We start from the raw sequence: 18328 nt of genomic DNA, 5'->3' as shown, positions 1-18328 counted from the left end.
AATCAAGTTGCCTCACTTCTTGCAAGTTTCATAAATCACTTTCAAGAGTCAAAAATTTGTTTGCTTGAGAAGTAACCTTCGAACTGATTTCAAAAACTCCTAGGCATCCGCCTTCTCTCGGAATCTGCTCTATCACTTCCAAATAGCATTTCATTAACATAGATTTCTCTTTTCTTTTCTTTTTATAAGATATTTATTAAGGTTTTTTGAAATATTACAGTGAAAATGAAAATGAAAAAGAAAAGAGAAAAATACAAAATAAAAACAGTTAAAAACACACATATTTTCTATTACTTATTTTCCTTTAGCTTGTTTCCCGGACCTCCTGGTACCTCCCTTTTTTGTATTCCACTTCAATTTATTGGTTCAGCAAATCCTTACCATTAGATTTTAACCCATTTATAACCCTTTTTTCATATTCTCTTAGAGCATTACAGCTGGAAACCGCTTAATTACTATCCAACATCATTCTATCATTCATTAATTTTACAATATTTCTGTAAATAGTCTTTAAATTTCTTCCAATCTTCTTCCACCGACTCTTCTCCCTGGTCTTGGATTCTGCCGCATTAACATAGATTTCTCCCCCTAAATGGCAGCTGCAGAGGCTACAGTGAGGGAGAATGGTGTCTGTGTTCCTTAGCCCTCCTGCCATGGTTCAGTATCTGAGGCTGATGAAAAGGGAAAGGCAGAAATTGCTATTCTGCTTACAGATCAAAGCAGAAAAGCAACAACTGGGTTCTGCTAAATCAGCCACATATGGGAACACCTTGGTTTAGGATTGTAGAATCGTAGAGGTGGGAGGGATCCCAAGGATCATTGTTGGTGGTCTGTGGACCCCAAGGGGTTTGTGGCACCGTTCACATAACAAAAACTACCATAGAGGTGGCAAAATTTTCTAAAGTACTTAGCTAATTGGGAACCACTGATTTAGTTCAACCCCCTGCAATGCAGGAATCTCGACTAAAGTTGGATGGCCATCCCTAACAGATGGCCATCTAACTTCTGCTTAAAAACCTCCAAGAAAGGAGAGTCCACAATCTCCCAAGAGAGTCTGTTCCACTGTCTAACAGCTCTTACCATCAGAAAGTTCTTCATGGTGTTTAGCTGAAATCTTCTTTCTTGGAGCTTGAAGCCATTGGTTCCAGTCATACCCTTTAGAGCAGGAGAAAACAAGTGTTTTGCATCTTCCATGTGAAAGCCCCTGAGATATTTCAAGATGGCTATCATATCTCCTCCCAGTCTCTTATTCTGCAGGTTAAACATACCCAACTCACTCAACCAATCCTCATGAGACTTGGTGTCCAGACCCTTGATCGTCTTGGTTGCCCTCCTTAACCAAGAATAGTTGAAGTCATGTTGTTGCTGGACCTTCTCCTTTTCCTGTATCCAATTCCTCCCTCACCTGGGACACGGGTGGTGCTGTGGCCTAAACCACCAAGCCTCTTGGGCTTGCTAATCAAAAGGTGGGCAGTTTGAATCCGCGTGATGGAATGAGTTCCTGTTGCTCTGTCCCAGCTCCTGCAGACCTAGCAGTTCGAAAGCGCGCCAGTGCAAGTAGATAAATAGATATCGCTGCAGTGGGAAGGTAAACAGCGTTTCTATGCACTCTGGTTTCTGTCATAGTGTCTTGTGCCAGAAGTGGTTTAGTCCTGCTGGCCACATGACCCGGAAAGCCGGCTGTGGACAAACGCCGGCTCCCTTAGTCACCTTTGACTGGACTTAACCGTCCAGGAGTCCTTTACGTTTACTTTACCTCACCTTCAAAATAAGGCGTTTATAGATTGTAGCTTAGAGACATTGATTCATTTATGCTAACCCTTGAAAAGAAATATAGTTGCAATATTTAGTCTTGTTCCAAGTTGTTCTTTTGTGTTTTAATCTCCGCCTTTTACTGTTTTTCATCATTCCACAATTGGTCCCATTCTCCGTTTAAGGAAAGATTTCCAGTTTCCAGGCTACATCATATACCCAGTAAAAATCCCATTCCCCACACCTTGTCAATTCAGCATCATAGAATCATAGAGTTGGAAGAGACCACAAGGGCCATCGAGTCCAACCCCCTGCCAAGCAGGAAACACCATCAGAGCACTCCTGACATATGGTTGTCAAGCCTCTGCTTAAAGACCTCCAAAGAAGGAGACTCCACCACATCTTTATCGGTGGTATAGAATTCTGTATAGTTTGTTGTCAGGCATGTTAGCTAAAGGGGGTATACTTTGGTTTTGCTTAGCAGGAGCTGAGTGACATCCTGCCCTTGCTGCATTATTCATGGTCCAATGTTGTTATGTTGCAGATGGCTGAGAGCTAGGAAGAACCATTCCAGAGCAGAATGACTCACATTCCCACAGCCATGAATGGTAAGGAGCTCTTGTGTAGGGTATCCTCTGAGGAGGAAGATCTTTTGTCTTTCTCGTATATTACAGTATTATTGAATAATTCTAAGATTGATATGCCTCAGAATTTTGGTAAATTTTCTGAAGACTATCTACTTTTGCCTACAGAATTTTGTTCTGTGTGTTTTCCATGATCCTTCTGCCGGAGCTTATAGAGGGCACCATGAGCTGCCTGAAGCAGCTGCTAATTTTACTGTATTTTAAGGCTTGAAACATCCCCTGTGAACAGTGTGACAGCCTTCGGAGCTCTTCAGCTGTGAGTGGCAAGCTGTGTCCTTGGTTATCAGGCCATGTCACATAAATGGTACCTCCCCACCCCCCAAAAAAGGTTATGAAAGGCTTGTAGACATTCTGTTGCTTAAGGTAATAAGTGTAGTATCCGAAAACATGTGCAAAGCAATCCTGTTCACGTTTACAAGAAACTAAGCCCGACTGTGTTCAGTGAGAAACCTCGTAAGTAGGGAAATTGTTAATGTTTAATATTTTATTGTGTTTTTATATATGCTGGAAGCCGCCCAGAGTGGCTGGGGCAACCCAGTCTGATGGGTGGGGTACAAATATAATAAGAATAAGAATAAGAGTAATAAGTTTAGGAATACAGTCTTAAAATCAATTTTTTAAAGACATAATATTTCATGATAAATGCTTTTCACATCATTTAAATTGCTCATCTAAAAGCATTTATTTTGAATACAGATTTGATATTTACATATTAGTTTATCATCCTTTTGATTTTGTTTGTAGAAGGAAAGAAAATAGTTTTACAGCCGCTGAATTTGCTGTGGAAGTCCAGTAAGAACCAAAAATGGAATTTCAGGATAAGCTCATTAAACCCTTGAAGCTGGTAAAATTAAATTTATTTCACTGTTGCAGATATTTAGAACAGAGAAGTTAAGATAGGCTTGAGGATAAGTAAAAAAATTGCTACCTCATGCAAATGTTTTCCCACATGTGAGCAGTGTAAAATATTCTGCTAGCTGCAAGGCTGCATTTACTGCATGAAGTATTAAAGCATGCAATTTGTTTCTCTAAATAACTCAGAAGTTTGTGAAACATTCTCATGTTTTTCCATGCATACTTAATCTCTTCACACTGACCATTACCACTTTTGAAGCTTGCATAATTGGCTGTCTTTATTTTATGATTGAATAAAACACTTTTAAATAATGATTTAGGAAGTTTTAATACTTTTTTTAATACTTAAAAAGGACTTGCAACTAGATATTAACTCAACCTGTGTAAAAGTAATGAGTCTGCAGAGTGATCTTGTATGAGGTTAAATCCTTGATCTCCCAGCCTAAGGATAGCCAACAGGACATCCTCAGGATGTTGGACCAAAACTCCCATCAGCCTCCATTAACATGGTCAGTATGTCAGGCATGATGGTTGTTGAAGTCCAGCAATGCCCATGGGGCACCGTCTTGGCTACCTTTGGTCTTGCACAATGCTCTCTCTTCTGCCCAAGGGGTCATTTTCACTGGAGAGGCCAGGCGCTGAACCTTGGGTGGGTGGAGAGCCCCTGAGCCTTGGCTGCTGCTTCTGTACTGAACATGGGTTCACCATAAACACCAGTTGAGACACACACAGGAGGAAATGGCTGAAATTTGTTATTAGATTATGTTGGGCCATTCTAACTCGCAGAGGCATTGTCACTTCCTGAACAAGGGTTGGTTCCTTTTTTCCTGCCAATGTGTCTTTAACGGTTGCATAATCAGCAGAAATTCAACAGAAAACTTTCTTGGGCTTAAAGTCACGATGGCAGGGAAGTCTGTCTTTCTGATGTATTCCTGTTAAAGGCACAAGGACCATGACAGAAAAAGGGGGTGACCCTATCCTATCCCTTTGGTGAAGGAAAAAGAGAGCAACTGATACAGAATGGCCAGAGTACTTTTCTCCTAGAATATGGTGATTGAGCAGCTGATATGAACAGTAGAAGCTTGTGTAAGGTGGACACACTCAAAATCTTACACTTCTTCCCCTACTCAGCCATTTCTCTTCATTTGAAGTAGTCCTTCCTGAAGTGAAGCTTTGGTCTAGCAGATGTGGCCTTAAGGATGTGTCAGGCTGGTACTAAATTAGAGATAATTGCAGCATTAATTAGTTTGATCAGTCTTAGAATTGGAAGGGACTTTAGAGATGATCTAATTCAACCCAGTGCAGGATACAACTACAGCATCCCTGACTGGTGGCTGTCCAGCCTCTTCTAAATACTCACAGTGAAAGGGAGTTGACTACTTCCCAAGGCACTCTGTTCTACTGTCCAGCAGCTCTTTATCTTAGGAAGTTTCTCATAATTTGCAGCTGAAATTGGCTTCTCTGCAACTTCTACCCATTGGTTCTTGTCCTGGCTTCTGGAGCAACAGAGAGCATGAACTGCAACACTTCAGAAATTTAAAAAGCTCTGTGATAACGTCACTGTATTTTTTTCACTGCCTGCTAAAAACATTATTGATTAGACATGTCTACCCAGATGCTCAGAAAGCCAAGGCAATTTTAATCTGTTTTAATATTTTAACTTCTGTACCTCTTAAAGTAGGTTTGTACATTTTTCTTTATTTTGCTGTTTTATCTTTGTGTAAACCATGAATAGATGTGGCTCTTAACCTTGTAGGGTATGCAGCATTCCAGCCACACAGAAGTCAGAGCTTTCTGCATCTCTCCCTCTAGGCAAGCTAGAGGTGCAACCACAGTTCAGCATGAACATGGATCAGGGCCCACGAGAGAAGTGGCCTGTGGAGAGTCCTGGAGGCTGGGAGAAGGAGGGGCTGCGGGTGGGGAGCTCCATTTGGCCTCCAGGCTGGGAGCTCCCACCTTCAATCTGGGAACAAGGCTTCTGTTGATGCAGTCTAAGGTGGCAGTGGCTTTTAAAGAACAGCCACCCACTGCTAGTTTATGTTCAGATTATTATTTTTTTTAAAAAAGACTAAAAATTGTGCACACAGTAAATCAGATCTTCAAAAAATAATGTTTATTGTTAATATTATCTTAAGCAATGAAGATGACAGCACCATTTTAGAAGCATTCTTCCTTCTCACACAGATATGAAAGGAAGGTCTCTTCTAAGATGATGACTGCTCTGACACATGTGTTGCATCACCAAAAGCTAAAGTCGGTATGCTTCTTGTGACAGAAATGCTGCCACAGCGTAAATGCAAGTTTAATCAATACAATGGTACCTAGGTTTTTGAACGTAATCTGTTCTGGAAGAGCGTTGGACTTCCAAAACAATTGAAAACTGAGGCGCAAAGGACGGGCTACCAATTCAATAGAGAAAATTGTAAAATAACAGATAGACGCAGTGGAAGCCATTTGACTTCCGAGGTGCATTCGAAAATGGAAGCATTTACTTCTGGGTTTTCGGCGTTTGAAAAACAAAACATTTGGCAATGGAGATGTCCAAAAACCAAGGTACCACTGTAAATTTTAATAGCCTAAGGCTTCAATCCTAATCCCATCTACCTGGGAGTAAATTGAATTCACTAGGATTTACTGCTGAGTACACATTGTTAGGATTGTGCTTTTAGAATCATTATGGGTTGGAAGGTATCCCAAGCATCATCTGGTCCATGGGTAGGCAAACTAAGGCCTGGGGGCCGGATCTGGCCCAATCGCCTTCTCAATCCGGCCCGTGGACGGTCTGGGAATCAGTGTTTTTACATGAGTAGAATGTGTCCTTTTATTTAAAATGCATCTCTGGGTTATTTGTAGGGCATAGGAATTGGTTCATTTTTTTTCTTTCAAAATATAGTCCGGCCCCGCACAAGATCTGAGGGACAGTGGACCGGCCCCATGCTGAAAAAGTTTGCTGACCCTTGATCTAGTCCAACCCCCTGCAATGCAGGAATCTCAGCTAAAGCATCCATGATAGATGGCCATCCAACCTCTGCTTAAAATCCTCCAAGGAAGGAGAGTCCACCACCTCTCGTGGGAGTCTCTTCCACTGTAGAACAGCTCTTACTGTCAGAAAGTTTTTCCAAATGTTTAGTCGGAATCTCCTTTCTTGCAACTTGAAGCCATTGGTTTGAGTCCTATCCTCCAGAGCAGGAGAAAACAAGCATGCTTATACATTTCAATCACGTTGCAGCCCGATTTATAAGGTCATGAGCTGATAGCTAGTGCCTATTTGGAATGGTAGGATTGGGCAAGAAATAAATAAAATACTGAAACACTTCTTGTTCTAAATTCATGATCTTGAGAAAGAGAGAGAGAGAGAGAGGAGAAAAAGGAGAAGAAAATGAGATAAGAGTAACTGTCTTCCAAAAATCATTTGAATGGTAGGGATTTTTAGGATGGTGTTTGAGCATACGTAGATCATACGTAAATAATGTTTAACTGAAAAGTCAACATGGTGAAAGCATGCCCGCTAATGCTGTAAAGTCCATATAATTGTGTTAAAGCTGGAAAAAACCTTGAGAGAATAACAGTCAGCAAATAATTGTGCATCTAGGGAACAAGATACCATGAATCATAAAAGCATTCCTGCCAAACTGGTGAGGGTAAAGTGTGTTAAAAACTCGTGAGTTAATATTATCACTTAGGAAATAAAGGTTCATTTTCCCCCAGTTGACTATACCCATTTAAAACTACTTTTTAAAAAAGCATTCCCTTTTGCTTTCAGGAGGCTCAAACATTTGGGCCATCACCTTGGAAGAGAGAATGAAGTATGACAAGCAGTTTGACAGCCTTAAACCAGTTGGGGGATATGTCACAGGTTGGTGTGTGCTTCTGCAGTGAATTGCCTTCCTCATTATAATCTGAAGATTTAAATCATGAATTTGCTCTCAGTTGAAAATTGGCATAAAATGCCTCTTGAAGGAAGCAAGGGGTTCCTCCAGATTGATAGCATTTACAAGTACAGGACGGCCACACCTTACGTGGGGACTCTGTTCCAAGAGTTCAGTGTATACAAAAAGGTGCATATTCAAGCCGCCTCCTTGGAACTTGGTCTTCTACCATCAGCTGGTGCCCGGAGTGAACCTCACTCCGCAAGTTCCCCACCTTGCTTGGGGTAGGCCTATTCAGTGCACGGGCTCTGAGATGCTCTCATGAGAACTCGCAGGACTGCCCAAGTTCCCGTGAACGAGCATCTCCAGGCATCTGGAGCCAATGTGCTGAGAGGGCCTTGCCTGTATACCTGAAGGAGCATCTCCACCCCCATCGTTCAGCCCAGACACTGAGATCCAGCGCCGAGGGCCTTCTGGCGGTTCCCTCGCTATGAGAAGCAAAGTTATACGGAACCAGGCAGAGGGCCTTCTCAGTAGTGGCACCCGCCCTGTGGAACGCCCTCCCTTCAGATGTGAAGGAAATAAGCAGCTATCCTATCTTTAAAAGACATCGGAAGGCAGCCCTGTTTAGGGAAGTTTTTAATATTTAATGCTGTATTGTTTTTAACACTCGATTGGGAGCTGCCCAGAGTGGCTGGGGAAACTCAGCCAGATGGGCAGGGTTTAAATAATAATTTATTATTATTATTATTATTGTTATTATGAGCTTTTCACCTTAGTTTAAAGAGGTAAAGAGTCTAGTCTGTTCAGAAGGGAGTTGGTGCTTGGAAGGAGGCCTGGCTCTGGGTGTGTCTCCATCCTCAGATGCATGCCTTTCATTCCCCATGTTCTTCCAGTCAACCCAATCCTCTCCACCATTCTTTCAAGCAAGGGTGGTATACAGATAACTCAAGGAATGTGGATAATTGGCCCCTGTATGCTACCTGGAGAGACCATTCATATTGCTTCTCTGCCTGGGGAGTTCAATAGGGAAGGTTTGCCTCACTTGGCAGGCAATTAAACCTAAAATTGGAGAATCATGACAGCCTTTTATTGATTTTTGGAAAATTGTATGTAAGATTGCTTCTGTTATGTGATTTATGTGTTTGATTAGAAAGTACTAATTTTTATTAGCTTTATGCATTTTCACTTGTTTTAGTCTGGACTTTATATAAAATTGGATATGCTTAGATTGTATTCATATTTTTGTAAAACTGTGTATGTTTATTTTACTTGGTTGCACTGTGTGTGGGGGGGGGTGTATAGGGGTATATGGGGCAAGGCGCTTCAGCCCCCTCCATAGTTTGAAGCAGGGGGCCCAAGCATCTCACCTATCAATCACAGCTCTGGCACTCATTGGCTAAAACTACTGATAGGCAGGAGCATCCGGTCTGGCTCCTTCCCCAGAAGTCACTTAGAAGGGTGCGTGCACATTTTGCTTCATAACTTTCCTTCTAGGAAGCATATATATATATATATATATATATATATATATATATATATAAAATAAAAGCTCAGAGTCTGCTTTCCCTTCTCAGGCACATAGTGTCCATGGGCCAATGTTGGTGACCCTGATCAAGGATATTGTTTGTTCCTATGTTCACCACTTAGATATAGATACCAGTAGCCCTCATCGTTCCCTCAGGGTCTTCACGGGGCCCTAATGGCAGTAGCCGTCACTTTGGAAGCAGATGAGCAAAGGGAATCTGGTATTTCAGCAGGCTGAAGTGGAGCTGTGCTATGTTCCTGCCGGAATAGGTGTTTACAAATACATACCGTATTTTTCGCCCCATAGGACGCACCAGCCCATAGGATGCATCAAGTTTTTTGGGGGGGAAATAAAGAGAAAAAAAATTATTTCCCCCCCAGGCGCTTGTGGGGCCGGCAGCGGGGAGAAGCGCTCTTCTCCCCGCAGTCCGCCTTCAGACCAGGTCTGGGGACAGCGGGAAGATGCGCTGCGCCTCCCAGCTGTCCCCGGAGCTTGCGGGGCAGGCAGCGGGGAGAAGCGCTCTTCTCCCTGCCGCCCGCCTTGAGATCAGGTCCGGGGACAGCAGGAAGACGCGCTGCGCCTCCCAACTGTCCCCGGAGCTTGCGGGGCAGGCAGCAGGGAGAAGCGCTCTTCTCCCTGCCGCCCGCCTTCAGATCAGGTCCGGGGACAGCGGGGAGATGCGCTGCGCCTCCCAGCTGTTCCCGGAGCTTGCGGGGCAGGCAGCAGGGAGAAGTGCTCTTCTCCCCGCCGCCCGCCTTCAGATCAGGTCCGGGGACAGCAGGAAGACGCGCTGCGTCTCCCAGCTGTCCCCCGAGCCTGCGGGGCTGGCGCTGGGGCTCTCCTGAAGCCTGGAGAGCGAGAGGGGTCGGTGCGCACCAACCCCTCTCGCTCTCCAGGCTTCAGTGAAAGCCTGCATTCGCTCCATAGGACGCACACACATTTCCCCTTCATTTTTGGAAGGGAAATGTGCGTCCTATAGGGCGAAAAATACGGTATATCCAATTAATAATGGCTCTTTCTCATTGTTAAAATTTTCATTGATTGATTTGTGAATCAGAACATTAAATCCACTCAGTAATTTTGCATTTGCGATGTCAAATAGTTGAAGCACTTTGATAACTTTTAAAAACATGGTCCAGTATATTAATGAGTCCTTTAAGGAAAAAATCACCAATGGAAAGTTGAGAATTGTATTAATGATGATGACTCACCTTGTCCCATTTTTTCTTTCCATATAGGTGATCAGGCACGTACCTTTTTTTTACAGTCGGGTCTGCCGTCTCCAGTCTTGGCTGAAATATGGTAATACATGCATGCATGCAGATACGTTTAATATTGTTATATTGATAGCACAAACGTCTATATCTTTACTGAATATGTTTAATGAGGATTATATAATGATAATAATGATAATTTATTGCTTATACCCCACCCATCTGGCCAGGGCTCCCCAGCCACTCTGTGCAACTCCCAACAGAATATTAAAAACACAATAAAACATCAAGAATAAAAAACTTCCCTAATTCATGAAATATTAAAAGCTTCCCTAAACAGAGCTGCCTTCAGATGTCTTCTAAAACTCAGGTAGCTGTTTATTTCCTTGACTTCTGATGGGAGAGCGTTCTACAGGGCGGCTGCCCTCTGCCTGGTTCCCTGTAACTTAGCTTCTCACAGTGAGGGAACCTCCAGAAGGCCCTCAGAGCTGGACCACAGTGTCTGGGCAGAACGTTGGGGTTGGAGATGCTCCTTCAGGTATACTGGGCCAAGGTGGTTTAAGGCTTTAAAGGTCAGCACTAACACTTTGAATTGTGCTTGGAAATGTACTGGGAGCCAATATAGGTCTTTCAGGACCAGTGTTATATGGTCTTGGTCGCCACTCCCAGTCACCAGTCTAGCTGCCGCATTCTGGATTAGTTTGTTTCTGGGTCACCTTCAAAGGTAGAGCACATTGCAGTAGTCCAAGCGGGAGATAACCAGAGCATGCACCACTCTGGCGAGACAGTCTGCGGGCAGGTAGGGTCTCAGCCTGCATACTAGGTGGAGCTTGTAGACAGCTGCCTTGGACACAGAATTGACCTGCGTCTCCATGGACAGCTGTGAGTCCAAAATGACTCCTAGACTGCGCACTTCCTCCTTCAGGGGCACAGTTACCCCACTCAAGACCAAGGAGTCCCCCCAAATCTGCCTGCCCTCTGTCCCCCAAAACAGTACTTCTGTCTTGTCAGGATTCAACCTCAATCTGTTAGCCACCATCCATCCTCCAACCGCCTCCAGGCTGGTTCTGATTTAAAAGAGAGGTAGAGCTAGGTATCATGCGCATACTGATGAACACCCAGCCCAAACCCCCTGATGATCTCTCCCAGCAGCTTCATATAGATGTTAAAAAGCATGGGGGAGAGGACGGAACCTGGAGGCACCCCACAAGTGAGAGCCCAGGGGTCCGAACACTCATTCCCCCATACCACTTTCTGGACACGGCCCAGGAGGGAGGAGCGGAACCACTGTATAACAGTGCCACCAGCTCCTCTAGATGGCCCAGAAGGATGTGATGGTTGATGGTATCAAAGGCCACTGAGAGATCCAGCAGAACTAGGTAATAGCTTTCACCTTTGCTGCTAGCCCACCAGAGATCATCGACCAGCGCGACCAAGGCAGCTTCAGTCCCATGATGAGGCCTGAATCCCGACTGGAAGGGATACAAATGGTCTGCATCCTCCAGGTGTGCTTGGAGTTGTTCAGCAACCACCCGCTCAATCACCTTGCCCAAGAATGGAAGATTTGAGACCGGGCAATAGTTGGCCATATTGGGCGGGTCTCCCGTTCCAGCCCTGCTCCCATGGTGGAGTCTACCTCTTTCTGAATCTGAGCAACTTTATCTACAAAACCTTTGGAAAATCATTGCAGGAGATCTTGGAGTCCTTACCAGACCCCAGTGGTGAAGGTGGTTCCATTAGATTGCGAACCACTTGAAAGAGTGCATATGCAACAGAGGTGGTGAAGAATGTCTTCTTCGCCGTCACTATCGCCACTTGGTAGGCTTGATGTTGAGCTCTAACCCATGTACAGTCCGATTCAGAATGAGTTTTCCGCCATCAGTGCTCTAGCTGATGGGTCAGTTGCTGCCTTGAAGTGGGCCCCAGCCAACAGAATGGCTGCGGCTGGTTTGATTGAGGGTGGGGGGTGGGGGTGCGATGCACTGGGAAATCCGATCTCAGTGATCACAGGCAGGAGGAGGAGTTACGCTAAGACCAGACCACATCATTCCCGAGGAGGCAGGTTTAATTGTTGTTTGAAGGCTATCTCTGCCTCCGGGTCTGGTCTCGACTGGAAGGATACTGGAATCAACACATGACCTTAAGGTGCTGCTGTGCAATGCCAGGTTGAAGATTCATAAGATCACTGCCATCCATGACTTGATCGTGGATGGAGGACTTGACCTGACATGTGTAAGAGAGACTTGGTTGGATGAAGCAGACGGGCCGGTTCTTGCCGCCGCTTGTCCACCAGGTTTCTCTTACGCACAGCAGCCCAGGTCATATGTCCATGGGGGGGGGGGGTTGCAGTGATTTTTAGGATTTTTAAGGATATGATTTGTTCCTATTTTTTTAATTTTAATTTTTTTAATTAATTTCTATACCGCCCTATACCTGAAGGTCTTAGGGCGGTTCGCATAACATATCAAATACATGAAATTAAAACAATAACAATAACCCAATAACCCTCCCCCCCCCCCAAAAAGAGCCAGCATTTTAAAAAGTGTTATAGGATGTAGATCAAGTCAGGCAAAGGCCTGGTTAGAAAGGAACATTTTGCCTGGCGTCTAAAGGTGTATAGTGAAGGTGCCAGGTGAACTGGGGAGAGCATTCCACAGACGGGGAGCTACTGCAGAGAAGGAGGGGGCATACAAAGAAGGGCATCAGAAGATGATCTCAGCGTCCGAGTAGGTTCATGGGGAAAGAGGGGGTCCTTGAGGTATTGCGGTTCTGAGCCGTTTAAGGCCTTATAGGTCAAAACCAGCACTTTGAATTGGGCCTGGAAACTAATTTGTAGCCAGTTCAGTTGGACCAGGATTGGTGTAATATGCTCAAACCGTCTTGCTCCTGTTCCCCCCCCCCCCACCGAATATTGTTGTTCTTTACAACTGTATTATTCTTGTCAGAGAAATGTTGAATGGCATGATCTGTATATCTAAATTTCTGTCCTAAGACAAAAATATTAGGATAGAATAGACTAATGTTTTGGAGCACAAACTGAATTTAATGCATCTGTGGTGCTAGCAGCCTCTGAATGTGCCATGTGCTGTTAACTGAGTTTGGAGTAAAAACACAAAAACTGTAAACAAGCAGCAAGGTCTTCATGCTTCCTGCCATGATGGTTGCATTTTCTGATCCTTGGGTGGTGCATAGTACCCTTATTGCTTTAGGTATATGGTCTGCCTTTTTTATTACAGTCATACCCTGGGTTACAGACGCTTCAGGTTGCGTTTTTTCTGGTTACGGACCCGCCGAAACCCGGAAGTATCGGAATGGGTTACTTCCGGGTTTCGGGGGTCATGGATGCGCAGAAGCGCCGAAACGCAACCCGCATGTGCACATACGCGCCGCTGCGGGTTGCGAACACTGTGGGTTGAAAACGTGCATCCCGCATGGATCACGTTCGCAACCCAAGCTTCCACTGTACTCACTTACTCGAATATGCAGCATCTATGCTCTTATCACTCTGTTTGCAAAATTCTTTCTGACAACTGGATGAAACAACAGATTATATTGTTTTTGCTTCTTGGGATTCTGAATAGAAGCAACTGTTGAAGACTTAAACTCTGTCAGCATATGTTAGTTGCATTACTGTTTATTGTGTAAGCATTTTAAAAAATATTTTGGAACTTTTAAACTGCTGTAGGCCACTCTCGGCTCTGTTTCTACTATGAAAGGGTGGAATATAAATCCTAATGTTCTGAGCCAAGTGCTATCCCACTTCTATATAAAGGATGCAGTGAAGTTTTTGAGCATAGAGCAATTCAGGTGATTAATGTCCCTATTTTACTCTTGCCCAATTTCTGTCATTCTCTGCTCTGTTGTAACCTCTCTCTCCAACCTAGGTGAAGGATAAAATTCGGTAATTCATAGGTTTGCCTCTAGCAAACTTGCTTTCTTTCCAGTAGATGCTGCTCCTGAAGAGTTATCCCAGGGGTGGGGGTGGAAATACTAAGAGCTCCCTGCCAAATAGGAGTAATTGGCAAGGAAAATAGTCTTCTGCTACTGAACTATAGAACGTATACAAATATATAGACATTGTTGTATTGTTGTTTTTAAGGGCACTTTCAGACCTGAACAAGGATGGGAAAATGGATCAGCAAGAGTTTTCTATAGCAATGAAACTCATCAAACTAAAGCTACAAGGCCAGCCTTTGCCCGTGGTTCTCCCTCCAATGATGAAGCAACCTCCAGCATTCTCTCCCTTGATTTCTGCTCGTTTTGGTAATCATGAATATGAATCAATGTACAGGTGTTTGGAGAAAGACTGCCCCTCTTAAATTATTATTGATAAATAAATAGCTATGTTCAAATCTGTTCTCATTAGACAATAGATCATGATGTTAAAGATATGTACAGAAAATATAGCTAAATATTATCAAATATTTTTGTCATAAAAATGAATAATGAGTACTTTTGAGATGATTCTCCTGTGCTCTGATGGCATAATAAGGATGGGCCTCAGAAATAGTGCAGCTAATTCTATGTGCTGGAAAGGGGTTAGAACTTGCATGTTTCAAAGTGCAACCATGCTTGCCATATGGCACGATCCTTTAAAAAGTAGGGTGAGTTTTGAAAGCAGTTTGTGATATGTTGTTGGCACCTGTCTGTCTCGAGAGACAATGGAGTGTGCCTCGGGGGGTGAAGGCAAGCCACTGGAGAATTGCAGTGCCTGCTGTGGCTGCAGAGACCACAGAGCAACTCATAACTGCTGCCTGCTGCATTGGTCTGCTGTTCTAAGTGGGTTTACAAAAAACAACCCTACTTTTTTAAGGCAAACCTTTCAATGTGCCGAAAGTGGATGCCATTGAACAAATTATTCTCTTCCTCTAATCGTAACTATATATTAGACATCTATTGCTTTAAGCAAGTACTTGGAGCATATTGCTTGTTCTTTTTTTCTGAAGCCTGTGGCAACTGGGATGTGTTATTAGGGAGAAAACCTTGGCTGTATAACTGCTCGAATGAAGCAAACTTATGTGTAAGCATAGACCTCTTATCTAAAACTAGTTTTTGTAGCTCAGGGTTTCCCAAACTTGGGTTTGCAGCTGTTTTTGGACTACAACTCTCATCCTCCCTAGCTCGTAGGACCCATGGTCAGAGATGATGGGAGCTGCAGTCCAAAAACAGCTGGAGACACAAATTTGGGAAACCCTGGTGTAGATCTCTCTAGTAAAAGTGAGTCATGTCTCCCCAATTCCTGGCTGTTCACAGCTATATGGCTATCACTAACAACTTGGTTTCTCTTCTAGGCATGGGCAGTATGCCAAACCTGTCTATTCCAGCATCTGTTCCTACAATGGCACCTTTAGCTCCAATGTCCTCTTTTGCTTCTGTAACGTCCATCCCCCCCCTGATTATTTCTGCTCCTCTGCTGCCTTCCACCAGCACACCTGCATTGCCAAATGGAACAACCAGCCTCCTCCAGCCACTACCGTACTCTTCAAGTAAGTATCATCATGTCCGACAAGAGGCATACTTCCAGTCTGGACAATCTGAGTTGGATGTTGGCCAATGCCTTGATTCTGAATGCAAAATCTCCTCCTAGCAAATACTAAACTGATGATTTTTCCACCTTAAATTCCTTCTTCTTGCTACGCTAGCCACTTTCCACTGGAAATATTGTATGCATGATGCCCCGCGCCAAATATTTTGTTGTTTTAATGAAAATTTGGATGTTGCTATGGAGAGCAAGATGGAGGTGGTACTCAGCCTTTTCCCTTATACTGTTTTCCTACTCAAGGTCACTAATCCATGAAAGCTATTTCCTTGTTCATGGGGAAAAGAGGAGGAGATTAGTTTTGAGGGGACAAACGTCAGGAAGGGAGATGGTTAAGCACCCCCTTACCTCATAAGTCCTCCTTCTCAGCCTCTGAGGCTCACTGTTATTAAAGAAGGGCCCTGCCAAATCATGGTGGGAAAGTTACACAACTTGGTGCTGCCTGTAGAGAATGTATTGAAGAAAATGAAAAAATAGAATTGGGCTATAAATTAGCATAAATTATTAGGGTGTTGTAGTCAGACTAGTTCTCAAAGCTCGTCAGGTTTGTGGTATGGAGTCAATTTTTTATTCTTTTGCTTTTTTCTTTTTCATTAGTTTTTATTTTTCTTCTTTGTTTGCTCATTTACCCACTTAATTTTTGAGCTTTGTGTTTTGCACTTTGTTTTTTTTAAAAAAAGTTTTGTTCTATTTTTATTTATCCATTTTTTCCACTCACATAAGCACAGTTTAAAATAATTCTTATGATTTACTTAAGGCTTATTTTTAATCTGGGAAATATAGTGTGCATAGATCTAATAAGTTAATGTCAGGAGACTGCCATCAGAACGGGGGAGGGAGGCAGGGGGATACAGAGAGCCTCCTGCGCTTCTGAGAAGCAGCTCCTCGCCTGGCAGTGGAGAAAGCCCCACCTCCAGTGGACCAGAGGGGGAGGGGAGTAGCTGGTGAAGGGAGGGCTCAAAGATGCTACGGAGAGCCCAAGTGCCTCACCTAGCCCGGCTGTCCAGGAGGCACACACGACACTTCCTGCACCCTGCTTGTGCAGAGGGGTGAAACATACGGAGGGGAGGTGGAGATTTGGGGTGTGTAAGTTCTTATGCTGGGGGAGAAACCAGAAGGGGGCACTCCCGGAATCTGCAAGCGACTAAGACGGACATGAACTTTGGGGCTTTGCACTGTAAATAGTTTGCACCAATAAAACCTGTAAAAGTCAGGTCAGAGTCCTGCCTGGTTACTCACGAGCAACCACCACCAGCACCTGACAGTTAAGCTTAGTGTTTGTGTAATTTCTGAATTTGTTAGAAATTCTAGGCATTATATTGTATATTTTAATACAGGGGAGAAATTGAATTTTGGTTTATACAGTCAATTAAACGGATGAATGGAAGAACGTTCATAAAGGGGTCAAAACTGATAATCCAAGAAGCAAAAGCTAATTTTGACATAGTTGAGCTCAGTTGGTAGAGCATGAGACTCTTAATTTCAGGGTCATGAGTTCAAGCTCCACCTTGAGCAAAGATTCCTGCTTTGTACGGGGTTGGACTAGATGACCCTTGTGGTCCTTTCCAACTCTACAATTCTATTATTCTGTGATTGCAGGCTGACGTAGCTTATCTACAAGAGACCCATTAAATTGAACAGGATAAATAATTATAATAGAAAGACTGGGTGGGGTGGGTTTTTCTTGCCGGAAATGCAACCAGTGCAAAAGGGGTCACCACTTTGGTCAGAAATGGATTTCCAAATGATGTACTTATGAAAACAAGCTTAAAAATAAAAGACAGAACTATTTGAAAAATGAGTTGAAAGAGTTATGGGCACAAATGTTTAATAATATGCTGGAAGGATAATACCATGGCCCCCTTTGAACAATGCATAGAAGATAGGACTACACTTGTAAGATAGAAACAAATTGGGTATGGATAAATATACCGTATTTTTTGCCCCATAGGACGCACCGGCCCATAGGACGCACCTAGTTTTTTTGGGGGGAAATAAAGGGGGGAAAATCCCCCCCCCCCGGTGCGCTGCGCTAATCCCGAAGCTTGGGGCGTGCGGAACTCAGCACGCCCCAAGCTTCTGGGTGCCGGCAAGGTCTCCGCCAGCCATGGGAGAGCCGCGCGGTACTCCCACGGCTAGCGGAGCGCTGCGCTAATCCCGAAGCTTGGGGCGTGCTGAGCTCAGCACGCCCCAAGCTTCTGGGTGCAGGCAAGCTCTCCTCTAGCCCTGGGAGAGCTGGGTCTCCCATGGCTAGCGGATAGCTTCCTGAAGCCTGGAGAGCAAGGGGGGTCGGTGAGCACCGACCCCTCTCGCTCTCCAGGCTTCAGCGAAAGCCTGCATTCGCCCCATAGGACGCACACACATTTCCCCTTCATTTTTGGAGGGGAAAAAGTGCGTCCTATAGGGTGAAAAATACGGTAACGATATTTGGAATACATTTGGACTGATATTTGGAATGTGTTTATAAAAAGCATATTGACTTTTTAATAAGTCTATACTCGTTAGAATAATTGTAATACTTTTATACATTTATATATACTTTCAAGTAATTTTCTCTCAGTTTGTTTCTTGGTTTTGGTTCATGTTCACTTTTCCTCACTTTTTTACTTTATTTCTCTACTGAAAATTTTCATCCAAATAGTAATAATTTTTAAAGTTTTTGGTATGGAGTCAGGTTGGTGCCCAAGTGTTCCATGGAGATACTTTTGCCTTGCATTGTGGACTATGTGCTTTTCTCTTGTTTCAGCTTTACCTCACTTTAGTTCATACAGTCCCATGATGGGCGGATTTGGTGGTGCCAACATCCAGAAGACACAGTCCCTGATAGATCTTGGCTCTAGTAGGTAGGGATCTTCAGGCAGATTTATGTCTCAATAGCAAGTTTCTGTTTTTTTCAAGATCTCTTTGGGTGGTCTTTGCAATCTATC

General features: G+C 43.8%; 1 protein-coding gene across 7 annotated transcripts in view; it reads left to right on the top strand.

Moving 5' to 3' along the window:
- Window positions 1-18328, top strand: part of ITSN2 (intersectin 2) — a 76289-nt gene that overhangs the window by 5347 nt on the left and 52614 nt on the right. For all 7 annotated transcript variants that reach the window (XM_080997338.1, XM_080997342.1, XM_080997337.1 and 4 more), the window contains exons 2-7: window positions 2297-2360; window positions 7015-7107; window positions 9887-9950; window positions 13962-14125; window positions 15154-15348; window positions 18148-18244. In XM_080997338.1, the coding sequence (XP_080853464.1) occupies window positions 2333-2360; window positions 7015-7107; window positions 9887-9950; window positions 13962-14125; window positions 15154-15348; window positions 18148-18244 (641 nt within the window). In that variant the 5' untranslated portion in view covers window positions 2297-2332. The remainder of the gene's footprint in view (window positions 1-2296; window positions 2361-7014; window positions 7108-9886; window positions 9951-13961; window positions 14126-15153; window positions 15349-18147; window positions 18245-18328) is intronic.

The sequence above is a fragment of the Podarcis pityusensis genome (genome assembly GCF_964106645.2).
Source record: "Podarcis pityusensis genome assembly, chromosome: 3".
NCBI classification, from domain to species: Eukaryota; Metazoa; Chordata; class Lepidosauria; order Squamata; family Lacertidae; genus Podarcis; species Podarcis pityusensis.
This window is presented reverse-complemented; position numbering and strand designations above follow the sequence as displayed.